General features: G+C 50.1%; 1 protein-coding gene across 2 annotated transcripts in view; it reads left to right on the top strand.

Moving 5' to 3' along the window:
• Nucleotides 1-22,460, top strand: part of COL13A1 (collagen type XIII alpha 1 chain) — a 201,382-nt gene that overhangs the window by 65,656 nt on the left and 113,266 nt on the right. For both annotated transcript variants that reach the window (XM_029060873.2, XM_029060872.2), the window contains exons 7-10: nucleotides 4,656-4,706; nucleotides 16,331-16,366; nucleotides 20,335-20,361; nucleotides 21,198-21,224. In XM_029060873.2, the coding sequence (XP_028916706.1) occupies nucleotides 4,656-4,706; nucleotides 16,331-16,366; nucleotides 20,335-20,361; nucleotides 21,198-21,224 (141 nt within the window). The remainder of the gene's footprint in view (nucleotides 1-4,655; nucleotides 4,707-16,330; nucleotides 16,367-20,334; nucleotides 20,362-21,197; nucleotides 21,225-22,460) is intronic.

Here is a 22,460-nt window from a genome sequence, read left to right as displayed (position 1 = left end):
CGCTCCAACTCCGTGGACAGTTCAGATGTTGGCACTTCAGCAAGGCCTGATTCCAGAGGCAGACATATGGCATCATCCTTGGGGAGCTGGAACAAGGCCTGCAGCCTCCTCCATTTTCCATGTTTGACCCCTCTCACTTGCAACGGGAGATATGAGGCCCATCTGAACGGGGGAGGGGCGGGAGCTTTCGCCAACCCGTTCTGCTGTTCACAATGGCAGGTCTGGAAGGCTGCCCCTAGCCGAGGCGGAGACTGTCATGTTTAGAAACTCTGATGACCCAGTTTCCCTCACTGTGAGAGGAAACCCTTGCCAAGGAGATTAAGACAAGAAAAGCCGTCCTGTCTGCTCCACTTGAGCGTCAGGCTCCATGGGAAACGGCACAGTAGGCTTCTGAGGACACAGAAGTATTCCAGAATGGTGGAAGTGAGTCCTTTCAGGCTGGAGGGCAGTCAGGTGAGAGGAACTGTGGGCCATAAAGCAGGAAACTGGACTCTAGGCCCAATCCCACCTCTGATTCATTGCATGACCTCAACAAAGTCAGTCCCCCGCTCTGGGACTTGGTCTCCTCATCCGTAAAATGGAGAGGAAAATTCAGTTCAGGGAAGTTGAGAAGAGGAAGGCAGGGTGGTAAAGGATATGCTTTGGTTTCCTTGAAGAAAGGACTTCTTAAATTCAAGGTACTATTTGGTACCAACTCTGAGTGGAGAGGACTTGATAGAGAAGAATGCTTGAAGTAACTCACGTCATTTCAATTCAAGATTGGCCCTCCTGGCCAGTGAGGACTCTGCCACTCTCCAATGAGCCTGAGCCCCGGGTACCTCTGGCGGGATTGCCCGCTTGCCCACAGACAGACCCCATCCCACGCAGTCATCGGGACCAGAGATGGCCCATAGCTTTCTTGGAAAGCTGGGCGTTGCTTCTCTCCAGCCCCTTTTCCTCAAGGGTTCCTTTGGTCCATTTTCCATCCTACTTGTACTTCCCTGGAGCTTCTCCAGCTAGCCCCCACAGCATCCCCGGAGCCATAGTGGGACTCAGGGGACCAGACACCAGGAGGCTCAGGCCACTTCTGAAGTTCAGCATTTGCCGATCAAGGTGGATGAGAAGGCCTTTCGGTAGGTCCAGCTCATCCCCGGCTCGTGCTGCTTCCAGAGCCAAATAGTTGGGAAATTTCCACTGCTCAGGAAACCGGTGTGCTGTCCTCTTCACTTTGTAGAGCCAGCTCTTGCTCCTGAAGTAGTTACAAACTAACTGGAGTTTTCCTTGGTTGGCCCAGAGTTTATTTATCCAACTTTCTCAGTTTTCTCCTTCATGAAAAGTAATTCTCCAAGCCATTTCCGAAATTACTCCACTCCACTTTGTTTAAGGTTAACTGTTCCAAAGAGCTCTCTTCCCGCTCTCTCTCTCTCTCTCTCTCTCTTTCACACACACCCACCCCCCCCCCCCCCCACACACACACAACATCCCTCTTCCCCCAGCTTCCTCTCCAAAGTGCCTGCACCTCTTCATAATCTGCTCCTCCTTTCCCTCAGGGCAATATAGATCCGGGGGCCCCGCTCAACTGAAATCATGCTGTGTTCAAGCCATTGTCTATAATATTAATAATAATAATAACGGTATTTGTTAAGCTCTTACTATGTGCCGAGCACTCTTCTAAGCACTGGGGTAGATACGAGGTTATCAGGTCCCATGTGGGGCTCACGGTCTTAATCCCCATGTTACAGATGAGGTAACTGAGACTGTAAGCCCGGCAATAGGCAGGGATTGTCTCTATCTGTTGCCGAATTGTACATTGCAAACACTCAGTACAGTGCTCTGCACGTAGTAAGCGCTCAATAAATGCTACTGAATGAATGAACTGAGGAGCAGAGAAGTTAAGTGATTTGCCCAAAGACACACAGCTGACAAGTGGCGGAGCCGGGATTAGAACCCAAGACCTCTGACTCCCAAGCCCGCGCTCTTTCCACTAAGCCACGCTGCTTCTCATTGAGCACCTGCTTTGTGCAGAGCACTGTACTAAGCACTTGGAAGAGTACTGTAGAATTAGTAAGCACTTAGAGTGTAGTGGTTCAAGAGATGCCTTCCCCGTCCTTCTCCCACCCATCTATACGAGATTTGGTCTTATTGGAAACAACTCAGGAGTCATGTTAATTCTAGAACTACTGCAGGGGTTTGCTTCTGTCCCACTGGGGGCTCGAGGAGGGGTGGCCACCTCGAACGTTGAGTTAGCCTCCGTGAAAAGCGGCACTGGCTAGTGAGAAGAGCATGGACCTGGAAGTCAGAGGATCTGGGCTCTAACCCTGGTTCCACCACTCGCCTGCTGGGTGACCTTGGGCAAGTCACTTAACTTCTCTGTTCCTCAGTTCCCCCATCTAAAAAATGGGGATTCTCCCTCCTGTTTGGACTGTGAGCTCAGCATGGGATCTGATTATCTTGTGATTACCCCAAAGTTTAGTACAGTGCTTGGCCCATAGTAAGCCCTCAACAAATACCGAAAATATTATTTTTTGTGAGAGCTTGTTTAGATTCACACTTTGACCTTGGCCTCTACTACCTGGCCTGGGTCACAGATGGGATGCCACAGCTGCTGCTGTCTCTGCCCATAGTGAAGTAGGTGAAGCAGCGCAGTGTGGCCTACTGGAAAGAACCCGGGCTTGGGAGTCAGAGGTTGTGGGTTCTAATCCCAGCTCTGCCTGATGTCTGATGTGTCTGATGTCTGATGTGTCTGAGCACACACTGTCTGATGTGTGACCTCGGGCAAGCCACTTAACTTGTCTGTGCTTCAGTTCCCTCATCTGTAAAATGGGGATTAACTGTGAGCCTCACATGGGACAACCTGATGTCCCTGTATCTACCCCAGTGCTTAGAACAGTGCTCTGCACATAGTAAGCGCTTTATAAATACCAACATTGTTATTATTATTAACTTCTCTGCACCTTGGTTACCTCATCTGTAAAATGGGGATTAAGACTGTGAGCCCCGCGTGGGACAACCTGATCACCTTGTATCTACTGCAGTGCTTAGAACAGTTCTTGGCACATCATTATTATTGTTATTTTTAAGTAGGTGACTATGGTGCCCCACTGGCAAAGAAACACATTCAGCTTAATGATCTCCCCTTCTCACCTGGTTCCTCTCTCCCGTTCCCCCTGCCACCTGCCCCCCACCCCGATCCCACCCAGTTCTAAACCATTTCTGGATGCCTTCTCATCTTTTCCTTCGATAAGGGGGGTCACTGTTCCAGCTCTGACGCAGTAGGCTGAAGTTTGGTTGTAAACCTCGGGTTCTTGGGAAGATCAGGGCTGCTCGGTGTTATTCAACTCCCAGCCAGCCTTTACGGTTTCTTGTGCATGTTTTATGGTACTTGTTAGGTGCTTAGTGTGTGCCAGGCATTGTACTAAGTACTTGGGGTAGATACAAAACTAATCAGGTTGGAACACGGTCCCTGTCCCTCATGGAATTCATAATCTTAATCCCCATTTTATAGATGAGGTAACAGGACCAGAGAAGTGAAGCGGTTTGCCCCAGTTCACACAGCCAACAAGTGGCGGAGCTGGGATCAGAACCCAGGTGCTCCTGACTCCCAGGCCCGTGCTTCATCCGTTAGGCCACGCTGCTTCTCAGTTTTAAAATGTTTTAAAGTTTTAAAGTGTATTTACCCCCTACCCGACTACCCCTGCTCTCTTATCCCCACTTTAATGTGAGCTAGGAGCTCCTTCGCCGAAAGCCGTGAAACGGAGGGACTTTTTGACCTGGGAGGAGGGTGACCTTAAACACTTGTGGAGTTAGCCCTGAAGTTGTTTGTTTAGAAGAAAAGAGGCTTAGGAGGCGGGAATACCGATCCGCAGGGGTCCCAAATCATGCAGCTGGATAGTCAGACTGGATACACTACGATGCGTTTCGCTGGGGGAACAGCTGAGAAAGCAAGGAAGGAACAGAACTGGGAAAAGCCACACTTCTCCAGCTGAGGCTATCTGCTAGAGACTACAGCAAGAGGTGGCCTAGGGTGGCTTTTGAAGATTCTCTTTGACATCCCCTCCCATCCACCGCTGTGAAAACATTTTCCTCGCTCCTTGTTCTCAGTGACATGCCCCATTATTGGTTGAGCTGCAGGGGCCAGGCCCGGGACTTCCCCGCCCGGTTCTGTGGGGCAGGACTAGCCCTTGAGCCTTCCGCAGCTCTCAGGAAGATGGAAGGGTAGCAGTCAGGCTGGGGGTTGGGGAGGGGAAAGGCTCAAGGACGCAGCTTGGGTCAAGGTGATGTGTTGTAACCAAGGGGTCTTGAGCATATGAACATTGCTGATTGACATCTCCTTTCTCTCCAAATTCCTCTCTCTTATTCTCTGGCTGAAACATCTTTGTTAAATCCCAACCTCACATCTTATTCACTGCCTTTGGCTGTCACACTATAATCCTCCATTTCTCTCTCTTCTTTACTTTCTACCTCTCCTCTTGTTTCACCATCTCACTCCCTTTATTTCCCTACATTTCTCCCTCTCTCTCCATCTTCCTCTCTCTCTCTCTCTCTCTCCATCTTCTCCCTTTCCTCCTCCCCTTTCCGCCCTTCCCAGTGTCATTCTTTCTGCTCTTCTTTTTCCCTCATCTGTTCTTGCCTCCCGTCCTTGCTCTCTCTCCCTCTCCCCCCATGTCTCTCAACAGGGAGCCCCAGGAGATGCGGGGATGTCCATTATAGGTCCACGCGGCCCTCCTGTAAGTGATTTTCTCTCTATTTTGGATCATGGTGGGATGTGGGCAAATTACCCCAAGAGACCAAGTGGGAGACCGTGTCACCGCTGTCCTTTTGGCAGGAGCGGCCACCACATGTGAGGTGGTTTGCAGTTGGGGCCAGATGGTCTCTGTTGTGAAAGAAAACTCCTTGTCTAAATATAACCAAATTATGGCCTGTTGCTGGCATTCAGAAGGATGAATCCTTCAGCCCTGAAACTCCAGTGGTTGGTGGTCCCCCTCCTTCCTGCCAGAGACCTGGCACATACTAAGCGCTCAACAAATACCATTAAAAAACCTAAAGGCTGGCTAGGAGTTGAACAACACTGAGCACCTGGACCCTGCCCTTTTGAAGACCCACCTTTGGCTCTGGAGGGGGCTTGATGGGCTAGTGAGGCTCATTTGAGGCTCACTGACTCCAGGGTAGGTTCTTTAGTTTGGTGCTTCTACCGTTCCCATTCATCCCAGTTCTCACCCATTGATCCACGGGTCATAATAATAATAATACCGATGGTATTTAAGCACTTTCTCTGTATCGAGCCCAGTTCTAAGCACTGGGGTAGGTACAGCTAATCAGGTTGGGCACAGTCCCTGTCCCACATGGAGCTCACAGTCTTAATCCCCATTTTGCAGATGTGATATGCAAAACTGAGATATGGAGAAGTGGAATGATTTTCCAAAGGTCATACAACAGGCAAGTGGTGGAGTCGGGATTAGAACCCAAGGCCCTCTGACTCCCAGGTCGATGATCGATCCACTAAGCCATGCTGCTTCCTGATCCTCGGTTTAAAGAGGTCTAGAGAGCCCAGGCAACAGCAAAACTTCTGCCCTGATCTTAGAGAGCTCATTTTTCTCCAAGAGAAGCAATTCCATTCTTCCAGAAACAATTTCACAAAGTTGGAGGTAGCCATGGGCTACAGTTAGATTGTCTCAGGGAAAGCATTTGCCAATGACTGGTACTTTTTAATAATAATAATAATAATCGTATTTGTTAGCACTTACTATGTGCCGGGCACTGTTCTAAGAGCTGGGTTGCAGGTTTTCCACAGTGATCTTTACCTTAGCATATGAAAGCTATGGGCGCTGACTGCTATAATCCCTCAGTCTCATATACCTCAGGTTGTGACTGAATTTCCAAGATGCAGAAAGAAACTTTCTGTTAGGTAAGAAATGTTCTTAGGGAACCGATGCCTGTGCTGGAAACGCCCAGATGGCAAGAGCCTGCAACTCATTTTTTTTTTTTTACGGTATTTGTTCAACACTTACTATGTGTCAAATGCTGATCTAAGCGCTGGGGTAGGTACAAGTAAATTAGGTCAGGCACAATCCCTGTCCCACGTGGGGCTTACAGTCTAAGCAGGAGAGCCGCTGACTTGCGTTCACTGCCTCGGAACTCCCGGAATTTTGACAAGAGCAGGAGCAAGACAGCCAGCAACACTCTCTTCCCTGTGGACACTTCTCCCTCCCGTGGAAATCAGCATCCATCTCTCTTCAGAAAGAAGTGGAGGATGGATAGGAGACTTCTGTTTGCCATTAAAAAGTCAAGGTCAAGTGGGGTAAGACCCTGGCAGCCTGGACTAGGGGTAACATCTGGTTTTCTTCTTAGCTACAAAAGCCCCCAAATAAGTGTTGCTAATGAGAAACAGCTCAGCCCGTTTGTGGGGCCACCTGCCCTTCACTCTTCAGAGTTTGATAAATGGTTAAACCATAGGGGAAACAATCGCGGGCTTGCCGGCCTTCGGGAAGACAGTGGTTTCCAGTCTATTGGTGGCCAAGAGCGGACGGTATTTTTTATTGACTGAAGTTGTTGGAGCCAGGACGCTACAGCTCATCTGTCAGCGGCAATCAGTGTGGGCAGCAGGAAGCCAGATAGGTTAGGAAAAGCTGCCCATAAAGAAGGTGGGGACGTGTGGCACTCCTGGGTTTCTCTGACAGGTAGGTGAGGGAAGCACGGGGTAGCCAGCTAAGGCTTAGGTTGCTCAGATTCTCCCCCTGAATGGGATTGGCTATTTTCTTAGGATACTCCTGGAATCAGCTGTAGGATGATGCCTGAGACTTGCAGAACAGCAGTGTGGTTTAGGAGGCTGGAATTACGTCAGTCAGTCAGTCGGTTGTATTTATTGAGTGCTTACTGTGTGCAGAGCACTGTACTAAGCACTTGGGAGAGTACAGTATAGCATCACAGACACATTACCTGCCCACAGTCAGCTTACGGTATAGAGGACTCAGGATTAAGCATGGAGCATGACAGCTGGGAGCCAAATCAAGGTGTCATTGAAAGAATAATAGTAATAATAATGTTGGTATTTGTTAAGCACTTACTATGTGCAGAGCACTGTTCTAAGCGCTGGGGTAGACACAGGGGAATCAGGTTGTCCCACGTGGGGCTCACGGCCTTAACCCCCATTTTACAGATGAGGTAACTGAGGCACAGAGAAGTGAAGTGACTTGCCCACAGTCACACAGCTGACAAATGGCGGAGCCGGGATTCGAACCCATGACCTCTGCCTCCAAAGCCCGTGCTCTTTCCACTGAGCCACGCCGCTTCCGGGATCTTGAAATTTCCCTGTCCTGAAGGGCAAGGTTTTGCTGATGAAGATGGATGGCTAAGCAATCAATCAATCGATCGTATTTATTGAGTGCTTACTGTGTGCAGAGCATTTTTACAAAGGACTTGGCAGAGTACCACACAATATGACGCATTCCCTGCCCACAATGAGCCAGGGATGTGAGCCTCTGCCAAATGGAGAGGCCACATCTCTTTTCCCTGATGGAGGGTGGTCAGCCGAGTTTGAAGGGTGACTAGGATGCTTTACGTGTGCATTCATGGAAGCAGTGTGGCCTAATGGAAAGAGCACAGACCTGAGAGTCAGAGGACCTGGGTTCTAATCCCGGCTCTGCCACTCGTCTGCTCTGTGGCCTTGGGCAAGTCATTTAATGTCTCAGCCTCAGTTACCTCATCTGTAAAATCTGTAATTCAGTCTTACTCTCTCCTACTTAGACTGTGAGTCCCATGTGGGACGGGGACTGAGCCAACCTGATGAATTTGTATCCACCCCAGTGCTTAAACAATGCTTGGCACCTAGTGAATGCTAAATAAGTACAAGAATAAGTCAGCTCTGAGCAATAAAGCGTGACCCAATAAGATTCCTTAAGGGCTACAGACTCGTTAGATCCGATTCCAGTTCATGCCTTTGCTGCCTTTCTGTCTTGGTAGGGCTGGAAGACTGTTTCAATATGGCAGTCACATGATTTGCACGAGTTAATTTCTTGGCTATGGCCAAAGCATATCATTTATAAAAAAATGTTATTTGTAAAGTGCTTACTCTGTATCATTATCATCACCAATATTTACCGAGTGCAGACCGGGCATTCGGAGGTCAGACTGGACCCAATTTTATCTGTAGCCAAGTTCTCTTTCTCAGAACTGACTTCTAGGAAGGAGCACATTAAGCATCCTAGTCACCCTCCTCCAGCAGGGAAAGAAGCTACGGCCTCTCCATTTGGCAGAAGCTGGGCCCAGTGATCCATCTTCACCATCCAAATCCTTGGACGGTCTTTTCGTGGATGTAATGCAGTTTCTCCATTCGCTGTTTGGTCTCACCTGCACCGAAAGGTGATTTTCACTGTCAGTAGTATCTTTTGCGAGTACCCAGGACAACTAAATATAGCAGCGTGGCCTAGTGTAAAGAGCACTGGGCTGGGAGTCAGAGGACCTGGGTTCTAATTCCAGCTCTACCACTTGTTCGTTGACCTTTGGCGAGTCATTTCATTTCTCTGTGTCTCAGTTTCCTCAACTGTAAAATGGGGATTCAATTATTATTATTATTGTTGTTGTTATTATGGTATTTGTAAGGTGCCTACTATGTGCCAGGCCCTAACTAAGCGCTCCTTCCTACTTAGTCTGTGAGCACTATGTGGGACAAGGACTGTGTCCAACCTGATTATCTAGTATCTACCCCAGCATTTAGAGCAGTGCTCGGCACACAGTAAGTGCTTAACAAATGTAATGATAATAATGACAATAACAAGAATGTATATGTGGGTGGGTATACGTATACTCATAAATTCATTCAATCAATCATTCAATTATTGAGCGCTTACTGTGTGCAGAGTACTGTAGTAAGCACTTGGAAAGTAAAATTCAGCAATAAAGAGAGACAATCCCTGCCCACACAGACTTATAGTCTAGAAGGGGGGAGACAGACATCAAAACAAATAAACCGGCCTCAACAGCATCAATATAAATAAATATAATTAGAGATATACTTATCAAAACAAGTAAACCGGCATTAACGTAAATAAATAGAATTATATACATGTATATATATACACAAGTGCTATGGGGTTGGGAGGAGGGAGCGAGTCGGGACGATGGGGAGGGGAGGGGGAGCCGAAGAAAAGGGAGGTTTAGTCTAGAAAGGTCTCTTGGAAGAGATGAGCCTTCTGTAGGGCTTTGAAGTGGGGAAGTGTGATTGCTTGGTGGATTTGAGGAGGGAGAGTATTCCAGGCTAGAGGTACGACGTGGGCCAGGGGTTGATAGCGGAACAGTTGAGAACGAGGCACAGTGAGAAGGTTAGCGGCACCAGAGGAGCGGAGTGTGCGGGCTGGGATTTAGAAGAGAGAAGGGAGGTGAAGTAGGAGGGGGCAAGATGATGGAAAGCTTTGAAGCCAATAGTGACGAGTTTGGGCTTGATATGGAGGTTGATAGGCAACCACCGGATAATTTTTGAGGAGCAGGGTGATATGCCCAGATCCTTTCCGTAGAAAGATAATCCAGGCAGCAGAATGAAGTATGGACTGAAGTGGGGAGAGAGAGGAGGTTGGGAGGTCAGAAAGGAGGCTGATGCAGTCATCCAGTTGGGATAGGATGAGTGATTGTACTAATGTGGCGGCGGTTTGGATGGAGAGGAAAGGATGGATACTGGCGATGTTGTGAAGTTGAGACCGGCGGGTTTTGGTGACAGATTGAATATGTGGGGTGAATGAGAGAGAGGAGTCGAGGACGACACCAAGGTTGCAGGCTTGTGAGACGGGAAGGATGGTAGCGCAGTAACGGATAGGTCAGGGGGAGGACGGGGTTTGGGAGGGAAGATAAGGAGCTCCGCCTTGGATATGTTGAGTTTTAGGAGGCGGGAGGACATCCAAGTAGAGATGTTCTGAAGGCAGGAGGAGATGCGAGCCTGGAGGGAGGGAGAGAGAACAGGAGAGGAGATTTGGGTATCATCCATGCAGAGATGGTAGTTGAAGCCGTGGGAGCGAATGAGTTCACCAGGGGACTGAGTATAGATGAAGAATAGAAGGGGACCAAGAACTGACCCTTGAGAAGCCCCTACAGTTAGGGGATGAGACGGGGAGGAGGAGCCCACGAAGGAGACTGAGAATGAACGGCCCAGAGAGACAGGAGGAGAACCGGGACAGGACATACACGTGACTATGACCCATGTGTTCATGGAAACATAAAGTAGAACTCAGATGCCACGTACAAAATATAAAAACCGCTTGGCTTCCTTCCCGGAACAAAGAATTGTGTTTTTTTATGATGATTCCACTCCACGGAGGCTGCTTTCCTCTGCCTCGCTCCCATCCCCATGAGAACGGCCTTTGGCTCTGAAGGCCAGTTATCTCTCAGGGCCTAGGGAAAGGAAGCAAGTCAAGACTCTTGAGGAGAGACAGGAATAGAGCTCAGGTCTTCTGACGCCCACAGCCCGTGCTCTGGCCGGGATACCACCCTTCCTCTCGATCCGTTGACCACAGGGCCCCAAGGAGGAAAGGAGGAAGACGCCAGCATGGCACCTCACTGTGGATCAGTGTCTTGGCCATTTCCCTGTAGCCTCTGGGGCAAGGGTGAGCACTCTGTCAGGGAGAGTTTCCTTTCGTTCGAAACCTCTTTCAGCCCCTTGAGGAAGAGAGATGCATCATGCTGATTGAAGAGTCTCTATCAGGTTGCGAATCGTGTGATTATATGTTCAGTATAAACAATATCGGGGAAGGGGAAGGGGCTCTTGGAATCTTCTGCTTATGAACTTTTCCTTCGGCCGGGCGCCGACACGAGGAGTCGAAAGTTTACAAGAAAGATATTAGAGGCCAACGTGCACCGTTTCCGGGTTTTCTCCTTGACCCTATTCTTAGCACTCACTTGGCCATGGGAGAGGCCTGAATGGGATTTTGATTTTGATTTATGAATGGGTTGCCCTCCCTTCTCACCCGTTTGGAAGCCTGCCCTGGGCAGATCCTGGAATTTATAACTTATCTCTGCTCCGGCCCCAGGAAAATGCTGTGAAGTGGCTGGGTTCACACCCTCCAAAGCCAGAGAGACCGGACTCCGCCCTGCTCAAGGGTCCCGGGAGCCTCCTGAGCTGGGAAGGAAGCCACACAGACACTGACCTGGGCGGGAGCTTGCAAATCTGCCCTGTCACTGGGAATATTTCATGCCCCCCGGCAGGTAGCATAACATAAGAAATGGCTCTGGGTAAACCTGGCCCCATAAATCCTTCCCCTCCACCCTCTTCCATGGCTCTCTGCTGTGTAAAATTTGGGACAGCTGAGAACTGCGGTTGAGCTCGCAGGCGTTCCCAGAGACTTTTGGAATTCGCCAACTGAGAAGCGGTGTGGCCTGATGGATAGTTCATGGGCGAGGGAGGCAAAAGGGCCTGAATTCTAATCCCAGCTCCTCCGCTTGTCTGCTGTGCGACCTTGGGCAAGTCACTTCACTTCTCTTGCCTCAGTTCTCTTATCTATAAAATGGGGATGAAGACCTTGAGCCCCGGGTAGGACTCGTTCATTCATTCAATCGTATTTTTGAGCGCTTACTCTGTGCAGAGCGCCGGACTAAGCGCTTGGCATGTACAATTCATCAACAGATAGAGACAATCCCTGCCCAACAACGGGCCCACAGTCTAGAAGGGGGAGAGAGACAACAAAATTATACAAAATAAGTAATAATAATAATAATGTTGGTATTTGATAAACGCTTACTATGTGCCGAGCACTGTTCTAAGCGCTGGGGTAGACATAGGGGAATCAGGTTGTCCCACGTGGGGCTCACAGTCTTAATCCCCATTTTTTACAGATGAGGGAACTGAGGCACAGAGACGTTAAGTGACTCGCCCACAGTCACACAGCCGACAAGTGGCAGAGCTGGGATTCGAACTCATGAGCCCTGACTCCAAAGCCCGTGCTCTTTCCACTGAGCCACGCTGCTTCAAGTAGTCGCGTCAATATTATCAAGATAAATAGAATCATAGATATATACACATCATTAACAAAATAAATAGAGTAATAAATAATATATGCAATTATGCACAAGTGCCGTGGGGAGGGGAAGGGGGAATTGGGAGGGGAAGAGGAGCAGAGGGAAAGGGGGAGCTCAGTCTGGGAAAGCCTCCTGGAGGAGATGAGCTCTCAATAGGGCTTTGAGGAGGGGAAGAGTTAGATTGGCAGATGTGAGGAGGGAGGGCATTCCAGGTCAGCGGTAGGATGTGGGCCAGGGGGTCGACGGCGGGACAGGCACGAACGAGGGACCATGAGGAGGTTAGCGGCGGCAGAGGAACGGAGTGTACGGGGTGGGCTGTAGAAGGAGAGAAGGGAGGTGAGGTAGGAGGGGGCAAGGTGATGGACAGCTTTGAAGCCAAGAGTGAGGAGTTTCTGTTTCGTGCGGAGGTTGATAGGCAACCACTGGAGGTTTTGGAGGAGGGGAGTGACATGCCCAGAACATTTCCGTAGAAAGATGATCTGGGCAGCGGAATGAAGAATAGACTGGAGCGGGAAGAGACAGGAGGATGGGAGATCAGAGAGCTGACACAATAATCCAGTCGGGTTATTATGAGAGCTTGTACCGGCACGATAGCCGTTTGGATGGAGAGGAAAGGGCGGAGCTTGGTGATATTGTGAAGGTGAGACCAGCAGGTTTTGCTGACGGATTGGATGTGTGGGGTGAATGAGAGAACAGAGTCAAAGATGACACCAAGGTTGCGGGCCTGTGAGACAGGAAGGATGGTAGTGCCTTCCACAGTGAAAGGGAGATCAGGGAGAGGACAGGGTTTGGGAGGGAAGATAAGGAGCTCAGTCTTGGACATGTTGAGTTGGCTGGCAGACATCCAGGTGGAGATATCCTGCAGGCAGGAGGAGAAACGAGCCTGGAGGGAGGGTGAGAGAACAGGGGAGAAGATGTAGATTTGGGTGTCATATGTGTAGAGATGATAGTTGGATGTTTGGATAGTTTTCACCGAAGGCCAGTGAAGTGCAGTGACTTGCCTCGGGTCAGACAACAGACACGTGGTGAAGCCTGGATTAGAACCCAGGTCCTTCTGAGTCCCGGGCCTGTGCTCTGTCCACTAAGCCAAGCTGTTTCACAGAAGCATCTAACGGGAAGGGTCTGGGAGAGGACGAGAGGGAAACGTATTGGCCGTATGACCCTCACTGTAGCCTGAAAAATAGAAACTGCCGACCGAGATCCTGGTTGAAGTTCCGGCCTACTAGATTCCAGTCTGTCTCCAGATAAATCACAGGGAGTGGTGACTGCAAATAAGACCTATAGGATGCTGGGCGAGAGATCTCGTGGCTTGAAGGCTAGTTGTGTCTCCGATACCCTCTAGGACTAATTGCTTGTACTTGGTGGAATCTGCGACGGACAGACTGGTTTCCCTAACCCATTAAAAACGGCTGCGGCCCATCCAGTTCCGCAGTGTGGCCCAGTGGAAACCCTCTCTGGGTCAACAATGAATAGCAGCATGACCTAGTGGAAAGAGCACGGGCCTGAGAGTCAGGAACTCGGTCCCTTCTCCACCCACTTGTCTGCGGTGTGACTTTGGGCAAGTCACTTAACTTCTCTGGACCCCGGATGCCTCTTCTTCATTCATTCATTCAATAGTATTTATTGAGCGCTTACTATGTGCAGAGCACTGTACTAAGCGCTTGGGATGAACAAGTCGGCAACAGATAGAGACAGTCCCTGCCGTTTGACGGGCTTACAGTCTAATCGGGGGAGACGGACAGACGAGAACGATGGCGATAAACAGCGTCAAGGGGAAGAACATCTCGTAAAAACCGATGGCGACTAAATAGAATCGAGGCGATGTACAATTCATTAACAAAATAAATAGGGTAACGAAAATATATACAGTCGAGCGGACGAGTACAGTGCTGTGGGGATGGGAAGGGAGAGGTGGAGGAGCAGAGGGAAAAGGGGAAAATGAGGCTTAAGCTGCGGAGAGGTAAAGGGGGGATGGCAGAGGGAGTAGAGGGGGAAGAGGAGCTCAGTCTGGGAACGCCTCTTGGAGGAGGTGATTTTTAAGTAGGGTTTTGAAGAGGGAAAGAGAATCAGTTTGGCGGAGGTGAGGAGGGAGGGCGTTCCAGGACCGCGGGAGGACGTGACCCGGGGGTCGACGGCGGGATAGGCGAGACGGAGGGACGGCGAGGAGGTGGGCGGCGGAGGAGCGGAGCGTGCGGGGTGGGCGGTAGAAAGAGAGAAGGGAGGAGAGGTAGGAAGGGGCAAGGTGATGGAGAGCCTCGAAGCCTAGAGTGAGGACTTTTTGTTTGGAGCGGAGGTCGATAGGCAACCACTGGAGTTGTTTAAGAAGGGGAGTGACATGCCCGGATCGTTTCTGCGGGAAGATGAGCCGGGCGGCGGAGTGAAGAATAGACTGGAGCGGGGCGAGAGAGGAGGAAGGGAGGTCAGAGAGAAGGCTGACACGGTAGTCTAGCCGGGATATAACGAGAGCCCGTAATAGTAAGGTAGCCGTTTGGGTGGAGAGGAAAGGGCGGATCTTGGCGATATTGTAGAGGTGAAACCGGCAGGTCTCGGTAACGGATAGGATGTGTGGGGTGAACGAGAGGGACGAGTCAAGGATGACACCGAGATTGCGGGCCCGAGAGACGGGAAGGACGGTCGTGCCATCCACGGTGATAGAGAAGTCTGGGAGAGGACCGGGTTCGGGAGGGAAGATGAGGAGCTCGGTCTTGCTCATGTTGAGTTTTAGGTGGCGGGCCGACATCCGGGTGGAGACGTCCCGGAGGCGGGAGGAGATGCGAGCCTGAAGGGAGGGGGAGAGGACGGGGCGGAGATGTAGATCTGCAAAATGGGGATTCAATACCTGGTCTCCCTCCTACTTAGACTGTGAGCCCCAGGTGGAACTTATCTTGCATTTACTCCAGCACTTAGTACAGCATTTGACAAGTAGTAAGCACTTAAATACAACAGTTATTTTCCGGTTCAGATCTCAGATCCAAAGTGCAGAATTGATGCTGGGAAAGGGAAGTCAGTCAGAGAAGAGAAGCAGCGTGGCCTAGTAGATAGTGAGTGAATCTGGGAGTCAGAAGCCCTGGGTTGTAATCCTGCCTCCACCAACTGTCTGCTGTGTGCCCTTGGGCAAATCGCTTAACTTTTCTGAGCGTCAGTAAACTCATCTGTAAAATGGGGATTAAGACTGTGAACCCCATGTGGGACGTGGACTGCGATCCACCTGATTAGCGTGTATCTATTCATTCATTCAATAGTATTTATTGAACGCTTACTATGTGCAGAGCACTGTACTAAGCGCTTGGAATGTACAAATAGGTAACAGATAGAGACAGTCTCTGCCCTCTGATGGGCTTACAGTCTAATCGGGGGAGACGGACAGACAAAACAATAGCAATAAATAGAATCGAGGGGATGAACATCTCATTAAAACAATAGCAAATAGAGTCAAGGTGATGTACATCTCATTAACAAAATAAATAGGGCGATGAAGATATATACAGTTGAGCGGACGAGTACGGTGCTGAGGGGAGGGGAAGGGAGAGGGGGAGGAGCAGAGGGAAAAGGGGGAGAAGAGGGTTTAGCTGCGGAGAGGTGAAGGGAGGGTAGAGGGGGAGCAGAGGGAAAAGGGGGAGCTCAGTCTGGGAAGGCCTCTTGGAGGAGGTGAGCTCTAATCCCAGTGCTTAGTACAATGCCTGGCACATAGTAAGCACTTAACAGATGCCACAGGGAAAAAAAAGGAGAGGAGCTATTAGTTTAAATCACCTCAGAAACAACTTCAAATTTCATCTGGGCTGTCTATCCTCTAAATTCATTTTCTAAGGAGGAACCCTAGTAGGTCCGATAGCATTCAGAAACGAAACTGTTGGAGATTTTGATGACATCTTGGTTTTTGCTCCCTCACCATCAGCCCTAGATTAAACCTTCTCATCATGCCTCCCTGCGGGTTTCCAGGTGAGGACATCCCATTCAACAAACTTAGGCCCTGGCTGAAAAGTCTTTAGCATCCCAGATCTCCAAAGGAAATGCTTACTTCCACTGCCCTCCCTGCCAACCCAATTTCAGATGCTCCGGTCAGGGCTGCCTTCTTCCCCCTCGAGTTTAAAGTGAGAAGAAAGTGAGAGGGAGAGTGCGTGAGAGTGTGTGAGTGAGAGACGCACATAGACGCTCCCTGATCATTCTATTCTATTTGCAGTCACTGTCTTGATGATTCCGCTCTACATCTGATCCAGGGTTGTCGTTTGGTGAGCAGGAAACCGCGAGGCCTATCTGTGGAGGACTGAGGTCACCAGAAAGCCCAGCTCTTCCTCTTAAACCTACTTTGGCCCGGTCTCTATCTCACTTTCGCTCTCCTTCTCGTCCTTTTTAGGGCCAGCCCGGCACAAGAGGTTTTCCCGGATTTCCGGTAAGTGAGAATTATTGATGTACCAGCTCCTTGCATTGCTCTGTGTCAGTCCTTGTGATTCCCAGCACCAGCTCCTACCTCCTAACTGGAGGCTTTCTCTGCCTTCCCTTCCTGAGCTGGGCGAGATCACTGGAAGGGCTTCCTGAGGCCGCTTCCTCTTTTGCCTTTCATGGCTCTCTTTTTTTTTTTAGAAGAAATGAAATACCCTATTTCCCACTCTCGAAAAACACCAAAAAGCGAATAACCCAAAGCCAGGCCTGGATTGTTTCAAAAAAACTATTTTAAGGGTCGACGGGGGAAAAAAAGGGAAATCGCCAGGTTCCATTAAGTGGAATACCAGGCTGAAGTCAGGACTACGGCGTGACATTATAATAACAGAGTCTGGGAGATTCACCTGGGATTCAGTGTGGGGGACTCCACTCCTGACCCAACTGTATGTCGAGTGGCTGAGGCGGGCAGGAGCTTGCTGATGTAAGGAATAACTAAATCTCCTCAAGTTTGGCAGGGGGGGCGAGCAATCTGAGAATCCTCATGGCCCTCTCCTCTCCCCCTCAACCTTCCCCCTAATAATAATAATAATGGTACGTGTTTAGCGCTTACTATATGTCAAACACTGTTCTAAGAGCTGGGGTAGATATACGTTAATCGGGTCGGACACAGTCCCTGTCCCACATGGGGCTCGCATTCTTATCCCCATTTTACAGATGAGGAAACTCAGGCCCAGAGAAGTGAAGTGATTTGCCCAGGGTCACACAGCAGACATAAAAATAATAATAATATTGTTGGTATTTGTTAAGCAATTACTATGTGCAGAGCACTGTTCTAAACACTGGGATAGATACAGGTAAATCAGGTCGGACACAGTCCCTGTCCCACATGGGGCTCGCATTCTTATCCCCATTTTACAGATGAGGAAACTCAGGCCCAGAGAAGTGAAGTGATTTGCCCAGGGTCACACAGCAGACATAAAAATAATAATGTTGGTATTTGTTAAGCACTTACTATGTGCAGAGCACTGTTGTAAGCGCCGGGGTAGATACAGGGTAATCAGGTTGTCCCACGTGAGGCTCACAGTCTTAATCCCCATTTTACAGATGAGGGAACTGAGGCAAAGAGAAGTTAAGTGACAAATTAAGTGACTTGCCCACAGTCACACAGCTGACGAGTGGCAGAGCCGGGATTTGAACCCACGACCTCTGGCTCCCAAGCCCAGGCTCTTGCCACTGAGCCACGCTGCTTCTCAATAATAATGTTGGCATTTGTTAAGCACTTACTATGTGCAGAGCACTGTTGTAAGCGCCGGGGTAGATACAGGGTAATCAGGTTGTCCCACGTGAGGCTCACGGTCTTCATCCCCAATTTACGGATGAGGTCACTGAGGCAAGGAGAAGTGAAGTGACTTGCCCACAGTCACACAGCTGACAAATGGCAGAGCTGGGATCTGAACCCATGACCTCTGGCTCCCAAGCCCGGGCTCTTTCCACTGAGCCACGCTCAGTGGAATTAGAACCCAGCTCCTTCTGACTCCCAGGCCCGTGCTTTATCCGCTAAGCCACGCTGCTTCTCTGGGGCAAGTGCTTTCCTCTCTCCTTCCCCCACCCTTTCCCCACTTCTCTCTCCAGTAACCCCCTTTAGGAACTTTGGGAGGTAGATGGGTGGGTTTCTTTGGAGGAAATTGGAGTTGTTTTGGGTCCTCTGCCAAGGCAGGGTCCGTGCTTCCTCTCAGAGCAAGACCGACTCTCAGGGACGCCGACTCTCAGGGACGCGGGGGTTGGGCTAGACTCAAGATCCCAAAGCTCACTCTTAGCAGTAGTCACTGAGTTCCCTACCTGCCTGATCCAAAGGGAGATATCCTCTCCCCTGAAAACCTGGAATGAAGGTGGGGATGAGGACAGTGGGGAAGACTTATCCCAGACCACACAGCAGAGCTCCAGGGGCATCAATAAAATGGCAGCTGGACAGCCCCTAGGAGGTACTTGGCTAGGGTGAATCAGCTGGGCAGTGATCCCATAGGCAGACTACTCCCTCCTATCCCTTTCTCCACGCCCATTTTCTATAGATCCTTCCTACAGGACCACGGCATGGACGAGGAACGAGAATCTTGGGAGTGAATAATAATGTCGGTATTTGTTAAGCGCTTACTGTGTGCAGAGCACTGTTCTAAGCGCTGGAGTAGATACAGGGTCATCGGGTTGTCCCACGTGAGGCTCACAGTTAATCCCCATTTTACCGATGAGCTAACTGAGGCACAGAGAAGTGAAGGGCCTCGCCCACAGTCACCCAGCTGACAAGTGGCAGAGCCGGGATGCGAACTCATGACCTGTGACTCCCAAGCCCAGGCTCTTTCCACTGAGCCACGCTGCTTCTCTTATGCAGACAGAAGAATAGCTGATTAGATATATTAGTCAGCCAACGGCACCATCCCAGACCTAAAGACCCAGGGGACACCTTATCAGCTTCTGGGAATGCCTTGGGGGGGGCGGGATCTGCCCGAGGACCAGTTTTGGGGACCCATTCTCATCCAGTCTCAGGTCAGCCCTAAAACCAATCTGGTCTCACCTGGGTCCCTTGGCCTGCTAAAGACTTGAGACAGAAATGGCCCTCCGGAGTGGATCGCAGCCTGAAAGTTCCTTGTGGGCGGGGAATGTGTCTACCTACTCTGATGTCTTGTAATAATAAAAATAATACTGTTGGTATTTGTTAAGCACTTACTATGTGTCAAGCACTGTTCTAATCACTGGGGTAGGTACAAGCCAATCAGGTTGGACACGGTCCCTGTCCCACATGGAGCTCACGGTCTTAACCCCCATTTTACAGACGAGGGAACTGAGGCACAGAGAAGTGAAGTCACTTGCCGAAGGTCATACGGCAGACACGTGGCAGAGCCAGGATTAGACCGTAAGCCCGTCGAACGGCAGGGACCGTCTCTGTCTGTGGCCGACTTGTTCATTCCAAGCGCTTAGTACGGTGCTCTGCACATAGTAAGCGCTCAGTGAATACTATTGAATAAATACTATTGAATGAATTAGAACCTAGGTCCTTCTGACTCCCAGGCCCGTGCTTTATCCCCTGGGCCACGCTGCTTCTTGGTGCTCTCCCAAGCGCTCGGTACAGTGCTCTGCGCGCAGTAAGCCCTCAATAAATATGATCGATTTAGTAAATGACCCATCTGCTTCTGTGCCACATCAGAGTGAAGCAGAGCCTACCTCTCCCAGGTCACCGGGATCCTGGGGCATGGGGGGATACTTCACTCTTCACTCATGCTCTCTCTTGGCCCTTCCTTTCTTTTCCTCTTGGCTTTCAGAGGTCGGTCAAGAGGAGAGGCTCTCTCTGAATCCTGTAGGTCAACCTCCCAGGGTTTGGGGGCATGGGGAAAGTGGGGAGAAACCTGCAGGAGCATGAAGAAAGGCTGAAAGGTTAGAACTCTTCATCCAGGGAAGATGCAGGCTGAGAAGGGTTGAACCGGATTGAGGTTGATGAAAATCAGGATGGGGGTGGGCGGGGCCGACATGGGAATTGTCGCTCGCCTAATCCCACAACGCCGGGGCAGGGGGGCACCCGCTGGAGCTTGAAGGTGGAAGGTTCAGACAAACAAAAGGAAGCGAGTCTTCACTCGGCGGGTGGTAAAAGCATATGGAATTGGTTCCCACAGGAAGCCGAGGAGCCTAAAATACCAGCAGGTTCAGGAGGTGTTTGGACGAATTCATAAACAAGAGGTCCAGAATGGCTTACTAGAAACAAAGGTCGGGATGTAGAGGGGAAAGTTGAGGTTGTAAGAAATTCCATTCCTAACTGGGAGGAGGGATGTCAAGAAAGGCAGCCATCACACGATTGCTTTGTCCATTACGTTGTCGGTTGGAGACGCGGCAGAGGGCTGGGAGGACCAGTGTTTTAATCCGGTGTAACCTAACAAATGGTATTCTGGACTCTATGTTCAGTCCCTTATGCCTGTGACTTTCCTTTTTCAGGGACCAATTGGTCTGGACGGCAAGCCGGTGAGTGTCCCTTCTCCCCACAGATGACTCCTCTCCTCTAAGACCCGATCCCCGTGCTCTCTGGCTCCCTACCCCATCTCTAGCCCCTTGTCTCTGGAGGACTTTGTTTTGCAAAATCAGGGCAAAGGTCTGAAAGGAACTCAGATTCCCTCCCTCCTCATATCTGACAGACAATTACACTCCCCCTCATCAAAGCCTTACTGAAGGCACATCTCCTCCAAGAGGCCTTCCCTGACTAAGCCCTCCTTTCCTCTTCTCCCACTCCCTTCTGCGTCGCCCTGACTTGCTCCCTTTATCCGTCCCCGCTCACAGCTCCTCACCACTTATGTACATATCTGCATGTTAATGTAAATTTATTTATATTATTGTCTTTCTCCCACTCTAGACTGTAAGCTTGTTGTGGGCAGGGAATGTGTCTGTTTATTGTTCTATTGTACTCTCCCACGCGCTTAGTACAGTGCTCTGCACTCAGTAAACACTCGGTAAATATATGAATATTCCTAGTTCTCAAACTGGGGGCCGCAGGGGATGCGGGGATAAAAACTTCTGTTGGAGCCTGTGAGATGCCCCCCAAGTCTGGAGTACCCCCGACCCCAAAGGTTGCCACTTGAGCTCCCAAGTTTAGAGCCAACAAGATGAACCCCAGCCACTGCATAAGCATTCACCCTCCCAGATACTTCCACGTTCTCCGAGTGGCAGGAAAGAGGGGTGAGAGAAGATACACTAGAATTTTTAGGCCACGGGGGAGCGAGGGACTCGATGCCTGAGGGGATATGGAAGAGAACCTATGGGTTTGAGAACAATCTTTGCTGAACACTTCACTGTTTTTCTTTCAGGGTTACCCCGGGCCAAAGGGAGACATGGTAAGCTCTCGTTATCTCTGCCGGGATGGGGATGAGACAGACTGATTTGAGCTGAGGAGTGGATTGATCTCTAATCCTCTGACAGGGAGGACATGGGGAGTCTCAGAAAGTGTTTCGGCCTCTCCAGAAAGGCCGAGTGCTTGTGAATGAAGGAAATCAGATTCCCTCCTCCTCAAATCCGACGATTACTCTCCCCATCTTCAAAGCTTGAGGGAAGGCACATCTCCTCCAAGAGGCCTTCCCAGACTAAGCCTTCCTTTCTTCTTCTCCCACTCCCTTCTGCATTGCCCTGACTCGCTCCCTTGATTCCTCCCCGTTCCCAGCCCCGCAGCAGTTGTGGACATATCTGAATGAAGTGCATTAAACCCTCAAACTCCCTCTCCTCAATGACCCAGCTGGGGTTTCTTGGATATCACCGCCTCGCGTTTCCAGCCGCTCCAGGTCTGGCTCAGAGCCGACCACGGGGGCTGGAATTTTCTCCTGCCTGCTGTATGCTCAGAAGCCAGCATTTCTGGGAAGGATGGTCACGGCGTTCTAATCAGTGGTCTTGGGTGGCTGCAAGAGAAAAACAACATTTCCCTCCACCCATTCTTCTGAGGGAACTAGGTAGGAGAGAGGAGGGAGAGGACCTGGTTTGGGGATTTACATAGCCGGATCACAATGCAGAAGTCTTCCCCAGGCCAGTCACTCAAAGATGCTCAGGATATCACTCTACAGATGAACATTATCCAGGTGATAGAGGCCTAAAAATATGCTACTCAGCGGAAAGAGCCCGGGCTTCGGAGTCAGAGGTCATGGGTTCGACTCCCGGCTCTGCCACTTGTCAGCTGTGTGACTGTGGGCGAGTCACTGCACTTCTCTGGGCCTCAGTGACCTCATCTGTAAAATGGGGATCAACCGTGAGCCTCACGTGGGACGACCCGATGACCCTGTGTCTACCCCAGCGCTTAGAACAGTGCTCTGCACGTAGTAAACGCTTAACAAATATCAACATGATTATTATGATTACTTTCCTGTGGTATTTGTTAAATGCTTACTATGTTCCGTGCACTGTACTAAGCTCTGGGATAGATACAAGATAAACAGGTTGGACTCAGTTCTTGTCCCACATGGGACTCACAGCTTTAATTCCCATTTGCAGATGGGATCACTGAGGCAAAGAGAAATGAAGTGACTTTCCCAAGGTCAAAGGGCTGTCAAGCAGTGGAGCCAGAAATAGAACCCAGATCTTCTGAC

Source organism: Ornithorhynchus anatinus, chromosome 3 (genome assembly GCF_004115215.2).
Source record: "Ornithorhynchus anatinus isolate Pmale09 chromosome 3, mOrnAna1.pri.v4, whole genome shotgun sequence".
Classification (NCBI taxonomy): Eukaryota; Metazoa; Chordata; class Mammalia; order Monotremata; family Ornithorhynchidae; genus Ornithorhynchus; species Ornithorhynchus anatinus.
This window is presented reverse-complemented; position numbering and strand designations above follow the sequence as displayed.